The sequence below is a fragment of the Schistocerca americana genome, chromosome 6, assembly GCF_021461395.2.
Source record: "Schistocerca americana isolate TAMUIC-IGC-003095 chromosome 6, iqSchAmer2.1, whole genome shotgun sequence".
NCBI classification, from domain to species: Eukaryota; Metazoa; Arthropoda; class Insecta; order Orthoptera; family Acrididae; genus Schistocerca; species Schistocerca americana.
In genome coordinates this window covers 24,657,304-24,676,957 of record NC_060124.1, presented here as the reverse complement: position 1 = coordinate 24,676,957, position 19,654 = coordinate 24,657,304, and the positions used below count along the sequence as shown (strand labels likewise).

Sequence of the window (19,654 nt, the reverse complement as noted above, 5' to 3'; positions counted from 1 at the left end):
GAATCCAGAGGAACTATTTTATCAGAGATGGTTTGAAATAGCTTTATTTTCAACATTTTAATATCGGAAATGTAACCAATTTTCAGTAACTGGTACTGGAACTATACATCATCTCGCAAAGTCCAGTTTGGAAAGACAATATGCATCAGAACCTGTTTGAAAAATAAAAAGTGCACAAGTGCAATATGCCAATGCACTTGATGCGCTGGTGCCATGCCTGTTGTGGGCAGTTGAGTGGTTTCTTTAAGATGCACACCATGTAATGCAATGTTGCACTCAGCCATGGGACCTAGCATTTTATAACAAAGAAACACATACATACATTTGTTAGCTAAAGCTAAGAAGTTGGTATAACACAAGACACTTTTAATGTGGCAAATTAGGTGGTGGATGTTTTGATTGGTGGTAGCATCAAAAACTGCTAGAGATCGGGCCTGAACAATCTTGTTAACAAAACTCTGCCAACCCCCAAGCAACTGCATGGTAACCATTTTCGAATGCCTTGTGTTGTGCGTTGCTAGTTGTTTTCTCATTTTGAAATGAATGAAGTGACTAATCCTGGTCCATCATGGATTTCGATTACGAACACCAGCGATCCCTGTGACAATGGCATTCCTTGCTTTTAAAGAACACAGGCTTCTGCCCTGCGAGATGGAGTCAGTGCTTGTTTCCCTGCACTGCTCCGCTTTGTGCAATCAAAATTCCAGTTTGTTTACGCTCGCAGCTGGCTGTCACTATACGATATCCACACTTTGCATTATAGCCATTGAAAAACAAAATCAGTCACATTTTTCAACTGTGCTGAAATTCTTTTCCTCATGTTTGAATAGGGTTACTTTTGGAACTACTTCTACACTAAGTGCCTTATCAATTCTACCTGTAGTATTGTCAACCATGGGTCACATGGCTATGAATGCCCATGATGAATTAATATTATGCAGATTTTGTAATCACCAAATTGGGCGGGAAAGGACAAAGAATGTTAAGAAATACCTGAAATCAAAGATACATGCAGCTCTCTGGTGGGGAAACACTGCTGCTTTTCAACAGAACCATCATTTGTTGAAAGCTTAAATATAGTCAAACAAAGAATACAAAGGCCATTAGGGGAAAAAAAAATCTGTTGAAGTTTTTGCAAAAGAAAACACTCCAGTTAAAAAGTTCCCAATCAGTGCTTTTTTAAAAGTGAACTTCAAAGAACTAAGGCTTTGTTTGTCTTCACCCATGAATCCTGACAACCTTTTAAATTTGAAAAAAAAAAAAAATTGCAAATTTTGGCAAAAATATATGCAAATACAGATTTGAATTTCACAAAAATAGATTCTAAATTCACAAAATGGATTCATATTTTGCAAAACATACAAAAATTTTGCAAAAAAATATATGCATATTTTTGCCAAAAATAGATGTCAGTTTTTGAAATTTCACAAAAATATACATGAATTTTGCCAAAAAAATACATGTGAATTTTGGCAAAAAAATACAAGTGAATTTTGCCAAAAAATACATGTGAATTTTGCCAAAAAAATGCATGTGAATTTTGCCAAAAAATACATGTGAATTTTGCCAAAAGTACATGTGAATTTTGATAAAAATAGATGTGAATTTTGCCAAAAATAGAAGCTACATTTTCTGATCCCTAATAATTACTGGGTCACTTCTCATGAAAAGATGCATCCTTCAGGAAATCTCTCACACTCAAATTTTTCTTGAGAGCTGGCTGAAACACGAAGTATAAAGGTCTGAGATAGTTAGGAGTCATGGAATGTACATCAGAAAAACAGATTATGTGCCATTGGAAGGTGTGTGCTCATTGTTGCTGACAGAAGTACTCTCTCTCTTGAGGTAGCATTTCACTGTGATAGTGAAGTTGTCTGGTCACGTATAACACGTCTAACGAAATAAAGTTGTTGCGTTTTTTACTGGCCACCTGAATGCACTGTGACAGATTTAGTCATTTGAAGATCACCTACTATCAGTAGCATGGAAATACCCAGTACATTAGTTGGAAGCAACCAACCAACTAAATATAGACTGGGATATCTATGGATTCATTGCAGGGGGTGAAGACAGACAGTCTGGTAAAGTAATTTTGAATACTTTTCCAAAAACTCTCTTGAGCAGCTAGTTCGGCAGCCACACATATTGGAAATATTTTAGACCTTGTAGCTACAAACAGGCCTGACCATATTGACATCAATATAGAGACAGAGATTAATTACATTGATGCCATCATAGCAACTAAAGTTATTAAAATACATCAGTCAAGAAGGCTAGGAAAGCATTTCTGTTACAAAGAGCAGATAAGAAGTTGTTAGCATCCCACTTAGACAATGAACTGACATCATTCAGTTCCAAAATGATGGACGTAGAGGAATTATGAGCAAATTTTACAAATTGGAAATCGTGCTCTGCAAAAGTATACGCCAAGTAGGTGGATTAAGGAGAAAAAAGATCCACTGTGGTTTAACAATGAAATTCAGAAAATGTGCAAATGATGACTGGCAAAAGTTTATAGAGATTCAGACCTCTGTAAGAAGATCGATGCGCAAAGCATACAACTGCCACTGAAATACCTTAGCAAAATATCTTGCCGAGAACACAAGCAAATTATAGTTCTACATAAAATCGCTAAGTGGATCTAATGCTTCTATCCTGCTGCTTGTTGACCAGTCTGGTGTGGCAGTTGAAGATTGCAATATTTAGTGCTTCAGAAAATGTTCACTAGGGAGATTCATAAACATTGTTTGACCATCGTACAAGCTCCTGTACAGAGGACACAGTAATAGGCACCCCTGGCAGACAGAAACATGTGAAACAGTTGAGAACAAATAAGTCATTAGTTTTGCAAAGAGTACTCTATGGCACTGGTCACCTAAATGCAGACTGTTAACAAAGGTATGAGCGAGATGAACAGGTTCTCAACTATGCGAGTGGCTCGAAGACTTCTTTATGTAATAGAACCCAGTATGTTGTCATGGAGAATGTTCAGGGCCAAGGGTATCATCAAGAGTGCTCCAGAAATGCGTGACAGGACTGCTGTTACTTTCTATATACGTACAAGACCTAGGGTGAACAGCAATCTGTGGCTGTTTCCTGATAATGCTGTAGTGTATGAGAAGGTGTATCACTGAGTGACTGTAGGAGGACACAAAGTGACTTAGACAAAATTTTCAGTTGGTGTGATGAATGGCAGCTGGCTCCAAACGTAGAAAAATGTAAGTCAATGCATATGAGTAGGAAAACAAACCGTAATGTTTGAATACAGCATTAATTGTGTGCTGTTTGACAGAGTCATGATATTTAAATATCTGGATGCAGTGCTGCAAATGGATATGAAATGGAATGAGCATGTAAAGATTGTGGCATGGAAGGCTGACTTTGGTTTACAGAGACAATTTTAGGAAAGTGTGTTTCATCTGTAAAGGAGACTGCATACAGGAAAATAGTGTGACCCATTCTTGAGTACAGCTCGAGTATTTGCAATCCACATGATGTTGGATTAAAGGAAGGAATTGAAGCAATTCAGAGGCAGGCTGCTAGATTTGTTACCAGTACATTGAACGACATGCAAGTATTACGGATATGCTTCGGGAACTCAAATGGGAAACCCTGGAGGGAAGGTGATGTTCATTTCAACACTACTGAGAAAATGAAGAGAACTGGCATTTGAAGCTGACTGCAGAATGATTCTGCTGCATAGGATCATGAAGATATGACAAATTAGGTCTCCTATCAGGGCATATAAACATTTTCCCCTCATTCTATTTGCGAAAGGAACAGAGAAGAAAATGACTGATATTGGTACAGGATCCCTTCGTCCCACACCAAACTGTGGCTTGAGGGAGTATGTATGCAGATGCATAAAATGTCTCTATGGGTACAACATGCAATTTTGATAAGGAATTGAAATCAACTGCAAACTAAAAATACTTTCATATGTCACTGACAACCTCAAAAATTTATCAAATATTGCTAAGGGCTGCAGGAACATACTCAGAACATTATTGTTTCCATAATCAATTATCTACTGCTAAATACACAGACAATAACTGACAGATGATATGAAAATTGTATACTGTGAGATGAATAAATCTCATTTCATGTTTCACACTACAACCACACTATTTGATTATAGAGCTATTCTGTAGTGTACACTTCCTGTAAAACTTACTGAGTTCATGGAAAGGATAGAATACTACAGTGTAATGTCCTGTCAGTGACATTGTCATCAGAGATAGTGCCAAAATTCAAAATCAAGATATATGTCTGTGTTTGTAGGAACTTCTTAACATATTAAAATATCAAAATCTTGAAAACTATAAGCCACATGTCAGACATCCTCAACTGCTTATGAGAAAGTGGAGGAAGGACATTATGGAGAAGGTAAAATAGATGGAAGGATGGAGTGCATAGGTAGGTAAATTAAAATTATTGAGAAGGAAACCAAAATATGCAGTTCTGGAACTGAGTAAGATTATCTATTACTTACATGTACAAGTGTTGTAAGCTACATGTACCCATTTGTTAATGACTGCTACTGTGAAACAACTGGCAAAGTTTTTCGAAAAGCAAAGGAGATGTAATGCAGCTTTATAATATTACTAATAAAAGAAAGATGAATTTTGAATAATTTGATCGTATCTCCTTAATATTGACATCACAGTTCATAATCAGTTCACTATGTATGCAATGTATATATTTAGGCTGCCAGGAAATAACACAATGCTATGACTAAGTATAAACAAAATACAATAGCTTTTTAAGAACATCACATAAAACTGTTTATATATGACAGACACCCATGTTGCATAAGGTAATTTATCCAAGAGGTTGTTAAGGCAAAGCAGACACTCCATAAAACATCTTTTTTCCACATCACTCTTATATAATAGGTAGATATAATAAATTTACATCAACATTTTAATATTTTCATAAATAACACAAAATCATTTGTAGTTTTACTGTCCAGCAAGGATGTATTGGCCAATTAGTATTTTTTTTTAAATAGATGACAGAAATGTGCTGCAATGATGTTAAACCATTCAACCATTAACTATAGCAGAGGCATGTCTGCTTACCAACACCTGCAACAGGGCTGAGACACATTCAAATCCAACACCATTCCTTTATTTGTGTGTGTGTGTGTGTGTGTGTGTGTGTGTGTGTGTGTGTGTGTGTGTGTGAAAAAGGGGGGTGGTGGTGTAGCATCACTCCTCTCCTACATGGGATCTGAGGGCAGTAAGGTCATCCTCTTCTGTCGTATACATAACCAATATAGACCTGGTACAATGACTATAGCTCTGATATTGCAAATTAAATGAAACAACAGCAATAATTCACGAATAAAATAAAAAAATATTGTTAACAACAGATTTTACGGCAGAGGAGAGCTGAAAGCAGAAAACATGTGAGTTGATCTCTACAATTCAGTAAACTGAATAATAAAGAATGAGAAGTAAAAGGAAAGTGCAAAAAGATTTGGTTACTTGATTCTTCTGTAGCATTGCCTCATTGTACATATTTTCCCAGAAAATTAAAAACTGGAATTCCACATATCACAGTCAGTACTGCGAGTGAAATGGAACAGAGCCAGCAGCAGTATTCTGGAAGGCCTCCATGAAAAGAAATGCCACCATAGGTGATAGTGAGGATACCACAGCAATTGAATTTTCCTTGCCATTTAAAATAGATTGGTGGCAAATAATGTCTCAGAAGATTACACAAACATCTGGCAGCAGACATTGTTCTAGAAATAGCACATGCAGCAAAACTTGGTGGATATGCTAATGAGTTAGCGAGGAACAGATTTTCATTGGAAAAAAATTAGTTCCAATTTTGACCGCCAGATACAAATCTGGTGCTGTACAGCACCTCACTGACGTCCCCAGGTCTCAAATTGTGTAAGTGGTGGTTAATAATAACACCAACATTATGCCTTCCTCACTTGCTTGACCTAACGTCTCGTTCCTAATCCATTACATAAGGAAACAGTTCTATACTTCGTTCTTGCATTCATAGCACCAGATTTGGCACCTGGTGGCCAAAATTGAAACTAACTTCTTCCAGTGTAAATTGATTCTGCGTTAACATATTAGAATATCTATCATGTTTCGATGCCACACAATAATTACAGCCCACACTGGACCTCTGTGTGTAGCTGCACTTTGATTATAATCTCATAGTACTAATGAGGAGTTGAATTCTTGAAACAGAGGCCAGTTAAGTTTGATAATATGACATGGTTCAGAACCTGAAGAATTGCATTTGTGTTTTACACAGCTTCCATGTGGAACTTTATACAATTGATACAGTTTGTATAATACTGATGGCAAATTTTCTAGGGAGAGCAGAAGCAGCCGCCATAGGACACGGGCTGAATGACTGTCATTTAAAGAGCAAATCTCATAGCAGTAGAGAACCAATTTCATAATGATAAAGGAGCAGATACACCTTGTGAGTGCCACAAAACAAGTGTCAGTAATTGTCCTCAATGTTCATGTCTCAAATAAAGTAATATAGTTAGGATATCAGCTCGAAAATAAAAATAAAAAGTTTGAAACTGATGTTAATTATCTTTGGCAAATAGCATGTTAGCTTCTGTCTCAGGCTAATTTTTGTTCATTTCTTTTGTGATTTTTTGCCAGTATGAGTGGACGGCATTGTCAAACTTCATTCTTTGTTGATGGTGGCCACCGGCAATCAAGGGTGAAGCTTTGACAGTGCCAGCCACTTGTGCTTGTGTAACATCAGAAAAATATGAAACAAAAGTTGGGCACCAGCAACATGAAGGATTGAAAGTGTCAGCCACTCGTACTGGCAAAATGTCAGAAAAATATCAAACAAGCATCAGCCAAAAAACCTGAGACTGAAGCCAACAGGTAGTTTGTCAACAAGTGGCCACAAAAGCTTCAGAAATTTTGTAAACTATCTTTATTATTGTAGTGGAGTTGAATGGTTCAGTTGCTCATTATATTTCAATCTAGCAGTAGCAGAATCAACAAACATCTTGCAAACACCTCTCTGCCGTCTACATAAATCCTCAATATAAATGTAAGTAAGTCACGCTGTGAATATTAATACTAAAACAGTTATAACTTCTTGGGGCAATTCTTTTCTGAAAATGTAGGTATTGTTTTCCTTAAATACTAATTTATCTGCTTAAGAGAGTTATGGACAGTGGATATTTTACAATTAAGATCTCCATGTCCAAACATTTTGCTCTTTTCCTTCCTGAACAAGGAATTCACACACCTCTCCATTTTGCATCAACATAAGTGTTCTTTTTTTATAATTCTAATCAGTTTCCTGACTATATCTAAACATCTTTCTACAGGTCCATTCAATTTATCTTGTCTCACAAATCCATCTGACAGATTAGCTTCAAAATAAAAGAATACCCATGCTTTTTTCTTTGTTTGGACAAATGGGTTCTTTACAACAACTGGACCGAAATTTCTTGCAAGCAGTCTTAATAATATTCACAATATATTAACTATCTTATCTTTACTGCATAGTTCTTTCTCCTTCCACTTTTCACACTAAAAAAATTACCACATGGTTCTGTTCATAGTATTACACCCCTTGCAATGGTTAAAGCACATATAGAGTTCTGATATTTTTACAGCTATTCCAGTAATAGCATTCTTCTAACACTTTCCACTCATTCCAGTGGTAAAATTAACTCACCATAAGCTTGCTGTTCTGTTGTGACAGCCTTTGCTCCAACTCAGCAATACGCATCTGTAAGCGCTCAACTTCAGACCTGTCCTTGGTTATTATTCCAGCTGGATGAGGAAAAGTTCTTACATTATTTCCTGTAGTTTCATCATCCTAAAACAGCAAAGAAGAAGCTAAAATGACAACAACTGAGCAATAACATCTGAAGACAGAAAATGAGAGGGAATTTGTGCTAGAAAAATTTCTCATCAGATAAGAAAAAAATCCTGGAAATAAGACACAATTTACATTAACCCTAAATTAAGAAAAATCGTAATGAACCCACTTTCAATTTATAGTATTTTAGTTTTACAATTTATTGTGTGCAATGTAAAAGTATCAATTTCTTTTAAAATGGCAGAATTAAGTAAACAATATATGCTTCACAAAACACTAATTTACAAAGAGGTGTATTGGGTGGCCAATTCTACATAAAACTTATGGTGCAGTTCTTTTCATGTAATCATTTTTTAAACTTTCAACAGATTGAAGCTACATGCTGGATTGGGACGCAAACTTGAAACATTATCCAGATTCATTTTGGAGGCATTTTTTTGTTTCTTCTATAATATGTGTGAGATATTTGTATGCAACATGAATTTGTTTTCAGTCTTTGAAAATCAAATTGAATAACTGACAAATATCAGCGCATTCATAGCTAGGGAGCCCGGCAATGCTTCACAATTGCTAAATGTGTATTGGAATTGGATATATGTCCTCATCTCCTTCTCCCTACCCCATTATGTCCATCACCTACTCTTCCCCCCCCCCCCCCCCCCCTCCCGGTCTTTGTTTGTTTCCTCCTCCTCCCTCTAGACATGTTGTCCTTCTCCTCCTTTTCTCTTTGTCTCCTCCTTCCCCATCTCTATCATCATTTCCGTCCTCCTCCCTCCACTTCTCTCTTCCAATCTCCGCTACCCCCCCTCTCCCTGATCTTGGGCCTTGTTTACTGTTACTGCAAACAAAACCTCGATTGGGAACTGAAGTCATTTAAAATGAGTGGGTAAATTGGTTGGGTTCATTGGTATATGGTGTACAAGAGACGTCTCTCCAACTGTTGGGCCTGTGAGGATAGTAGCTCCAATGACAGTATTTTGTATAATTTTAAACTGTGAACGAGGAGGTTTACAAAGTTTCAGACGATTCAGTTCCCATAGCAGTATTCTTATGAATCAATAAGCCATAAATGCAAGTTATTTGGTTTTTTTAAAATTTTTATTTAAACTAAGGAGAAAGAATATATAAGGGAGAAACAATTTGTCTAATGGTTTAAAAGTCCTGCTATAGTTATTAAAAGTGACAGAGGAAAATAAAGCTAAACCACACATTTTGATGGCACAACACAGCATCGCATTTTCGTTCTGGTAACCAGTTTTAACAGGAAACCTGTACTGCACATTGTTATCTAAAAAAATATATAGTCTATGTTAATCTGAATGTGTATTAAAGTATCGCATTAAATCAGAAGTAAATCTGTTAAGAACTTTGAGATTTTTGCAACAACATTTCCTCTTTATATATTATACAGGTTGATTCACGAAGATATGCAAATATTTTAATATGTTGTTTAGTTACAGATTTATGACTAATAAAAGATTTTGCCTGAAATTTAGCAACTTCGCCAATATGAAGCCATCACAAAGCACGATCATGATCACTACATTCACTGATGATGCAGAGTTGAAATAAATGGAAATCTCCTTTCTTCATCCAATGATGCATAGAGGTTCTGGGAATGTTCATCTCTGCCAACCACTACCTTGTTGATTTGGCTGGTGAACAACGCAATGATGCATTTAAGCTTTCAGTGACTTCATTATTGTTGTCGTATTTATCAGGTCTTCCACTGTGTGGTGTGTCTGTTACAGAACCAGTTGCAAAGACATTTCTTTCCAGTTTCCGAAGTTTGGTGTCTGTTGGGGCATCTCAACAAAGTTCTTGTGCCAACAGTAAATTGTAGATCTGCTTGGAGGTTCTTTAGTGTATTCAGTGCAAAATTTATGCTGAACAGTTGTTGCAGTGTTCATTTCATGAAACCAAAGCATGCTCCACACCAGTGAAAGTAGCCATTTTACTGGCTGATGCTCCTGGTGGCAGAATGGGGTACTGATGCACTACAGAAATCAAACTTGAGGTTGTTTGCTTCAAAATGACATCTACCAATTCTGCAAGTTACCTCAATAAATTTCTATATCATTTCATAGTTGTAAAGTCCTTTTTGACTTACCCTGTATTTTGAAATGTGTTATATATAATATTAACATAAATTCTGTAAGTACGTATTATCGTCATTATGCTGTATTAAGCAACAAAGTGGAGGTTCATTTTGCAATAAACTATCTATCTTGAGAAGTGAATACTTTGAAGTAGATGGTTATTAAAAGAAAATTCTTATTGAAAATTAAAGTTACTGTAACTATTGGCAACACACTTTATGGTAAACAACATTCAACTGCTTTCAGTCACAGCAGGAAGGTAATCAAATTACAATCACAATATTTGCAAAGCCTTTGCTAACAGTGTGTCATATGCAAAGATTAAGAATGAAATTTATTGCAACTAAATATCATGGGAATATGGATGCAGACTCTTTATATCAGTAATACTATTCGAACAAACTCTGCTGTTTCCTACAGAAAAGATATGACATACAGAAGCTTCTATATTCTCGCTACAAAAGAGAACACGTGAAAATTTGATGGAGAAAACTTGATGGCAACTCGAGCAGCCAACAAATGGGATATGGGTAAGTCCACAAAAAGTTGCTCAGAAGTTCTGGTTGATAAGAGGATCTACACTTTTCATCCAATCTCTCGCAGATCAGTCTGGGGTTGAAACTAAAGACAGCAGACTGATATCAGAAATATTAAGTTCCACATTTAAAATTTTATTCACATGCATGGAGTGTCTCTTACAAGAGTTATCAGGCATATTTTATCTGGTGTTTTGGGATGTATCTGCAATTTCACTTTTGTGATGTGTAATAAGAGTCATCGAAACAAATACTGCTCATGACTTCTTTCATAAGATGCCCACCATCAATGGAAAGAGTCGGTCTGTTTCCCGTTATGAACAAAATAACTTTTAACGTAGATTTTTATATGTCTATTCAACAAAGTGGTTCCCAATTAGTCTAGTGCAATATTTGTTTTATTGATATGTGTTAAGAGGGAAGTAAAACACAAAGAATAACTAGTACTCCAGTAACAATAGCACTTCCTGGCCCATGCTGACTGCTACTACCGAGCAGCAATCCTACTTAATTGCTGCTGTAGTGCTGGCTATTCTTCATGTTTTATTGTCGCAGTACTGCAAGTAGGAATGCCGTGATTCCCTCTTACTGGCTTCCAGAAAAACCATTGACATTGCATCACATTGTCAATTAATAACCAACTTACATCTCGAAACAGTATTTTCAACTGGATTAAATAGAGCCCTACATATAAATGAGAGTAGCATCAGGTGTGTCCCAAGGAACCATTACAACACTGCTAATGTTCTGAAAACATACAGGGTGAACCAAAACTCCACCGAGAGACTTTCCGGTGTTGTTTGAGGATACCTTGTGAATATTCTGGTGCAAGAGACACATGGTCTCTGGCAGCTTATTAAAGTGTAACAATAAAATTATCATTTATTCGGTTGTTACCACAGTCATAGCTTCACAACAGAAAAGAACCGTGTAATAAGCAAATCTCAAAAAGTACAACACACAACACAGACTAATGCAAAACCAAGACGTGGTTGCCGTCATGCTGCTCTTCCACTGCATTCACTGAAAGCATACATGAGGTGCATATCGGACAACCCTTCATCAGCAAACCTACCCACAGTACAACTGTGTACCATTGTTAATGTACGACTAACGCGGTCAGGAAACAAAGCCCTAGACAGATCCGAGAAGCACTGAATGCATGCTTGAGGACAATGGGTTAAAGAGGGCATTACTGTTGTTAACAGCAGCAACCACGAGTGTATGGAAACTAGACAAATAGCACATACTGTTGACATCTGCAATGCTGTGCACTTTTATCAGTGTAATATAGATAACTGTAGCAAAAAACAAAATATTCATTAACTCTCACGTGCTCCCGGAGACCATACGTCCCTACACCAAAATACTCCAAGGGAATCCCTCAGCAACTTCTGAAAGCTTGTCAGGGGAGTTCTGGTTCACCATGTATATACAATTTATCGGACAGGATCAGCAGCACTTGCACGTTGTTCACATATGATCCTGTTGTCCACAGGAAAGCATCATTGTTGGACTATCATAATGGAATGCAGTAAAACTTGGAGAATATTTCCACTTAGCACAATGAATGGCAGATTTATTTAAAAGTGAATAAATGCAAGGTAATGTCAATAACAAAGGAGATGGGTCCAATTGCAAGAATAGCAACAAACATCTGAAGCTCCCCTATATTTAAAGACTTAGTAGTAGTACCAAGAAGCCATATGAAATCTGTAGCATGGAATGCAAACTGGCAGGCTTAGATTTGTTGGAAGGGTTCTCGGAAAGCTGTCCTTCTGTCAAGGAAACCACAGGTACGAGATCTGTATGTCCATTTTTACAGCACTGCTCTAGCATTTGGAGTCCTTACCAAGTTGGGCATGACAGCAGCGCTGAACAAATTCAGAGATGCAATGCTAGAACTGCAACATGTTGGTATGGCCCATATTTAACAGCACTTGGAAAACTAATCTTTACTGGTGATTTTTTTTTAAGAACTGTGTCATACTGCTTTAGGAAACTGATGCCTGGACACTCCTATAAGTATGAATAGAACTGGAGAAGGCCAAACCACAAGGTTCCTTTGTTAAATGGAAATATTTGGTAGAGGGACACGAGGTAAATTTAGAGAAGTCTGTCGATAAATAGGGACCATGAGGATAAAACACAAAAGCTTTGGCCACATAAAGTACCTTTTTTATCTTACCTGATACACAAACAGAGTACAATAGTGATTGTTAGATTACCTTATAACACAAATATCATAACCAACATTATTCATTAATTTGTGATAATTACTGTTAAAAAGTGTAGAGTAGAAGACTTAGTGCCCTACACTTTGCCTTTCACTGCACAACCAGGCTTAAACTTCTGCCATTTCTGTCATAGAAAATGTAACTTAGTTGTTCTATCTAGAAAAGAGCTAAGAAGTAGTGAATAAAATAGTGAATTTCAATGCTAGATCTTTAGTGTGCTGATGAAGTTGTAAATATTATAGTTACTACATATACAAATTTTGTGCTTCATGTTGCAGATTCACTTGTGTTAGTATCAACACTAGTGTATGATGAATATTAGCAGACAGGTCATCAGAAAATAGGGAAACAGGTAGCTCAAACTTTTGACTCACCCTATACAGTGCAGGATTTGAATCCAAAGACTCTGGTTCATCCACATCAATGTCAGCATCCACAATGCACTGACTCTTAGCAGAAGGATGTATCTGAAGGCCTGAAATTGAGAAGATATACGTGAAGTATATAATTTGTGTACAGAGAGGAAGTTTATTTTGGGGCACATTAATAACCACCAGAAAACTATGTAGGAACAGAATGTTCCACACATTCAATAGTGTGATCTTCATATGGAAGTAGCCTAATAAACATCATACCACACTTACAATTTATTTTTCATTCAGTTTCATCTGCGATTGCATATGCATCTAAAAAGAAAAGTACCTGCCTTATGTCATTGACTGTTACAAGATAGAACATATCTCACTGATGAATGTTACAACAGTATTAATAACTACTACAATTCAATAATAAACGACTGAAGGAAATGTCAATTTCTGTGTGAATAAAATTATATGATCTAAAGCAACAAGGACTTATGAAAACTCTTGTCACAAGCAGAAACTATCTACAGTCAAGCACAATATTGACACTGTTAAGGAATACATAGATATTTGAAGCTCAACAGTTTATGTGATATATCCCATACATCTAATTTTTTTAGCAACAAATATACCTTTTTTTAGAATTATTATTAATTACCCATAACAAAATGACAAAAATTTAAACAGCACGCAATCTGTTCACTTTCAATTTAACCTCTATTTGCCTTTGGAAAACAAAAATTTCCCACACCACCGCCTCTGTTTGTCAGCCTCTGGTGCACTGTCACATGCACCAATGAGCTTTCTTTAATTGTCTGAAGAGATGGCAGTCCAATGGGGCCAGATCTTCTGAAGTGTGTGGCTTCTCACCCACATTCTATGATCTAATCAATGGTATGCTCGCATGCTCACCTTGTTATTGTGTGCCATCATCATATAAAATCACTAGATGTTTTGGTGGGAGAATTTGATGAAAATACACTTCAAGTTTCTTAATGCTGCTGCTGTACTATGCAGAAATGAGTCTTTCCATTCACATTTCATTATCTTTTCCATTTGTGTTCACTTGTTTTCTCACTTGTTTTCACAATGTTCACTAAGAGTTCCTCTCTTATGATATAGAAATGATGCAACTCACTGGTGGCTATTTTCAATTAAAATCTTCTCCACTGTATGTCAGTTACATAACATGTGTAAGAGCACATTTCTGACACAGGAATGACGTCATATGGAAATTTGGGGCTGGCTGTGAGTCATGCATGGATAGCCAAAGCAGATAAGGCAACTGCTTGTGTAAAGTGAGAAATCCAGGTTGGAGTCCCGGTCCAGCACAAATTTTCATTGTCATCATTTCCTTATAGAGCTGATGGTTGTTCATGTACTTTCCCCATATGTATTTATCCTGATCAGTCAACATTTATGATACGATACCTCCATGAACAATCCTTTCAGTAGATTATTTTGTAAAAAGTCATAATGAAACCCCCTTAGTGGTGGAACACACAGCTACACACTTTGTCAGTTGTTATGCAGTGGTTGTATGAAAGATGTACTGGATGCCTGGTGCAGTCACTATATCACTGGGTTAGCTATTAAGCTTTAGAGTAGCCAATGGTATTCAGTGTGTAACTTCATTACAGCAATAAACTCAATGTCTATCTGTTTTGATATCCCCTTCAGTATTCTACAAGATATTCTTCAGCCTTTCACAAATTTGGATCAGTATTTGATTTCAGAATTGAATAATCATAGTCTATTAATGTCAGTCATTTTCTCAAATACTACAGTACGACTGCATGAAGTCGGAACATATTGATATTTTCAAAGACTATGTAAGAAGACCGAGCATCAAAACCAAAATCAAATGTGTTCCTTTATTACTGTGTTTTATGAGGTTAAAAATGTGAAATTACTTTCTGATCATCCCTTCAATAATATACTAACACTACCAGGGAGAAAAGATTTATTGCCTGACCACAGTATAAATCTGACACGAATTTTGTAACCAGTAACTAACAAAAGCCTTACCCTGCATGTTCATGACATCATCCACAACATCAGTATGGTTGCTTACAACAGGCGTACAGCGCCGTACTTTTCCAAGGCGAGGACTATCATCCTCAGGGTTTTCTTCCTGAGGTATAATCAGAGCACTTTCTCCCCTTCTTTTAACTCCTCCACCCACTGCTGCCGACCCCACCTCATCAGTAACAGTTTCACTGTTGTTCTCTGTGCCAGCCTGGTGCTGTGGTGGTGGTGGTGGTGGTGACCTTAAATTAGTAATCAAGATACATTTTATTTCAATTACAATCACATACTTTAAGAACTCAACATAGTGTATGCAGCAAATATTTTAACGAAATTAAAATCATTTAAATACAAAGTAATTAAAAAGTTTATGATTGTGGTTACTTGCTTTAGAATGTTTACTGTAAAATCTTGAAAACAGTACTGTCCAGCCACATAAATCTGTTTTTCTATTGTGTACTGTATTTGAATTTTATATTCACCACACATAAAGCATTAAAGTAATGATGTTCTTGTCAGTTCAGTACATATTCTGACTTCTCTTAGATGAGCCTGTTATTCATATGTGAAATCTAGATAAAACATTTTGCAATACACAACTTTCATACAAAGTAGGTCTGTTTGTTGGCACAAAAAACGCTTTCCTTTTGGGGTCTCTCCCAATCGGGAATACTGTGCACTTTGAGAAGACATCCTGGCTGACAAACTGTGTACCATGGCTATAAAAACCAGACGAACTGTTTAATGACAAATATTCACCACATAACACATGTATCTCAAGTAGCAAATATTTTGCAATAAATGTGAATATAGATGCAAATTCTGCCTCAAAATGTGAAAACCTGAAATTACCTAATGGACACTATTTTATAGCGAATTGTATTCAGATGAACTGTTACTGGGCGATGCAGAGATGCTCTCTTTAAGTGGAAGAAGCTGCCTGATCCAGCTTGTGACTGCGGGGCTCCATACCAGACTGTTCACCACATTGTCAGTGAATGCAGGATTTGAGCCTATCACGGTGCCAAAGAGGACTTCCTGCTAGCAACTCCAGATGCAGTGCGCTGGACTGAAGGACTGGATATTCAGTTATAAAGATAAACTTAAGTTTCTTGTGTGTCAATATGTACATATCTATAAGTAATTTAATTTCATAATATGTCTGTATTAGCCACATGCTAAATAAAAAAAAAATAATAATAATAAATATCAGGAATAGTTTGGAATAACTTTACTTTCTGTACAGAAATGTTAAAAAGTAACTAATTTTCAGTTACTGGTATTGCACACCATCTAGCAAAGACCAATCTTCAAAATAAAAAGTGCATGAGCACAACGAAGTATCAGTGTGTTTGATACTCTGGTGCCGTGCCATGCCAATATGTGGGTGGTTGAATGGTCTGTATAAGACACACACTGTGTAATGCAATGTAGTACTCACCTGTGGGCCTAGTATCTCCCTGAAGAAAGAAATGGATATGTCTGCTTGCTCTTTTAAGTTCAAGATTTGGTATAATGGAGACTTTTTAATGTTGTTGGTTTAGGTGGTGGGTCTCTTGAACTTTGGTTGCATGAAATGCCTGTAGATGTTGGGCCTGAACAATTTTTTTTCATATTTCACTTATGATACTGTGAACCTCAGTAAGCTTTGTGTTGTGTGTTGTTCATTGTTTTCTTTTCTTATTTTGAAATTAGTGAAGAGACTAATCCTGGTCCACCATGGGACTGGATTATGACCCTCATAACACCAGAAGGGATCGGTGATCTTTGTCACCACATGTTAGATCTGCTTTCACAGAAATACAGAACGCAAAGTAGTCATCTGCCCTTGTTTCCCTATACCGCTCCTCTCCCCTCTGACAGTCATAATTCCAGTATCCCAGTTTGTTTACTGTCAGGGTTGACATCTTGTATATAATGTACACACACACACACACACACACACACACACACAAACAAATTGAATTTCAGCAAAAACAAATGTGAATTTTACCAAAAATAGATGCTACTTTTCAAGCCCTATATATAGTGTGTATGTGTTTCTTCAGGTATTCTAAAATCGTTGTACAATGTTCCCAAAACTTGTTCATTCACCTTCCTCAAGAACTGCTTCTGAGCAAACTACATGAAGTACAGCACCATGTCTAAAAATTTCTTGATTAATAGATCTTGAAGACATCACCAAATTACACCTCTGAGAAAATTTACATCTCTATGCTCCCTATTTTGAAAGTTATAACTTTTCAATATTATTAAAACAAACAACAGTAATTCACTAGCACTGCCTGTTTTCATTTATGTTGTCATGCATTGTATGTAAGTATGCACTATTATTTCAAAATAACTACACAGTATACATTAACAACTAGTATAAAGAATCAAACCAACCTCAGAATAAGCTGAATAATACTGGAACAGCTGAAAATTTACTGCATATATTCATGATGGTTCGATAATTTTATGGGATTGTCGGTGCAGCTAAGTGTTAACTAATAATGTTATTGTGTTCAACCAACTCAACAAAAAGAGCACACAAAATATGAACACTCATGTAGCAGAAATGACAAACTTTTTTAATGTAAACGGAAGACAGAAAAAGATATTCTGGAAGCACTTGAGACTAGTTTTCTGTATTAGATTAGCACTAGTCAAGAGTTGCTCCTGTTTGCAAGGAAGTTCCAGCTCACTGTCACTTTCACGGAACGTCGCAAGGAATATCAAGAACAACTCAACTGCTAATGCCAAAAAACAGCACCTCTGGTGGCTGGTGCATCAGGTCTTTAACAGCTGTGGTGAACACAATACTAGACAATTTACACTGCAACATCAGCCCCATTGGTGGATGTGGAGAGTCATCTAAAAATCTTGCAGGGAAGTGCACTCAGCATCCAGAAGGTGTTCACTGTTCAGGTAGTGGGTTTGCTTCAGATGGTTGCACTTGTGTTAGGGGCAGAGGCTGGTTTTGCGGTGTGAATGTTGGCAGTACTTCTGGGAACATGTATCCAGGTTTGGTTGGTTGGTTGGGTTGCGGTGTAAAGGGACCACACTACAGGGTCATCAGTCCCTTTTTCCTGATACAAGCAAGGCTCAAGGTAAAACAACAGCCAAATCAAGTTTTTTGAAAGTAAAAGGGGGGAAAGGAAAGGGGAACCACACCGAAAGAGAAAACAAAAGAAATGAACAAAACAGGAAAAAGGTACACCACAAGGAAGGAAGGTATTAAAACCATAGAGCAGATGGTCTGGGCTGGCCAATCACAAGAATAAAAGAGGATGAGTCAGCCACTCTGAAACACACAAAAATGTCCATCCCAAAAAGACAAGGCGAGATGAACACATGTAGGGAAAAGACAAAAACCAAGACAAACAGATGCAAAGAAAGAGACAGAGAGTTAAAATGGAGGGAGGGTGGACGCCTCTGAGAGAAGACCAGACGCCCACCCTGGTACGATAAAAAAAACCCTCATGAATACAATGTAAAACTACATCTGCTGTTGAGGCATTGTCACCAAACACTGTAGGTAGCATGCTGGAAAGGTTAAAAATCTGCCACAGAGCGGTTAAAACCGAGCAGTCTAACAAGGTGTGGATGACAGTCATAAGGGAGCCACAGTGACACTGAGGTGAGTCCTCTTGACGGAGGAGGTGATCATGTGTTTGTCACGTATGGCCGATGTGAAGCTGCCAAAGGATAACAGATTCCCTGCGAGTGGTTTGCATGGAGGACTGCTACACAATTGTTGTCTCCTTGATAACACGGAACTTATTTCATGAACTCAAGGTGCGCCATTCAGTATCCCAGATCGCGAAAACTCTGCGGCGGAAGACCGATTGCAAATCGGTCTCCAGCAGGCCAATTTCCAGAGATGGTTTACTGGTGGCCTGTTTGGCCAGGCGGTCAGTAAGTTCATTGCCCAGTATCCCGACATGTCCTGGGGTCTAAATGAAGGTCACTGAAAGTCCACTGTCGCAGAGAGCATAAAGAGACTCCTGGATAGTCTTTACCAAAGGCTGTCTACGGAAGCACTGGTTGAGAGCTTGTAGGCTGCTTAAGGGGACACGCCCCTCAACGGGCTGCATTTTTAGCATTATCTTCACCCTCATAGCTCGAAATTATTACACACAATTAGGGTCATTAGTCAAAGCAATTCGCAAAAAATCATTGAGATATTTATTATACTTTGGTACCTACAACAATATTTATAATAGTATAAAAAAAGGAACACTATTTCACTGCGGTACCATTTTCTTTGGAACCACTGACTGCACAGCTTGGAAAAAGAGTCAGAGTACAGATTCACATTAGTGTTTTATGCCTCCAGTTTCCTTCCCTGATGCTGATCTGTGAAAAAGACAAGCAATTTATTTTATTACAACAAAAATATTTAAAAATGTAGCTCAATTATCACTGATGTCATCACGTTATAAATTTTTCAGGGAATAGTAGGCAAGGGAGGTAGAGGAGGTCATTCTAAATATCTGTACCAATTTTTGTGAGTTTAACTTCAGTCATTAAGGAGAAAAATGTACCTGAATAACGAAAATTCGAGTTTTCAG

At 37.2% G+C, this 19,654-nt stretch overlaps 1 protein-coding gene across 1 annotated transcript in view; it reads right to left on the bottom strand.

Annotated features, from left to right (window-relative positions):
• LOC124619211 (ninein-like protein) overlaps nucleotides 1-19,654 on the bottom strand; it is a 152,201-nt gene that overhangs the window by 61,530 nt on the left and 71,017 nt on the right. The window contains exons 11-13 of the mRNA XM_047145431.1: nucleotides 15,099-15,340; nucleotides 13,083-13,183; nucleotides 7,690-7,833 (exon numbers count right to left, since the gene is read on the bottom strand). Of these exons, the coding sequence (XP_047001387.1) occupies nucleotides 7,690-7,833; nucleotides 13,083-13,183; nucleotides 15,099-15,340 (487 nt within the window). The remainder of the gene's footprint in view (nucleotides 1-7,689; nucleotides 7,834-13,082; nucleotides 13,184-15,098; nucleotides 15,341-19,654) is intronic.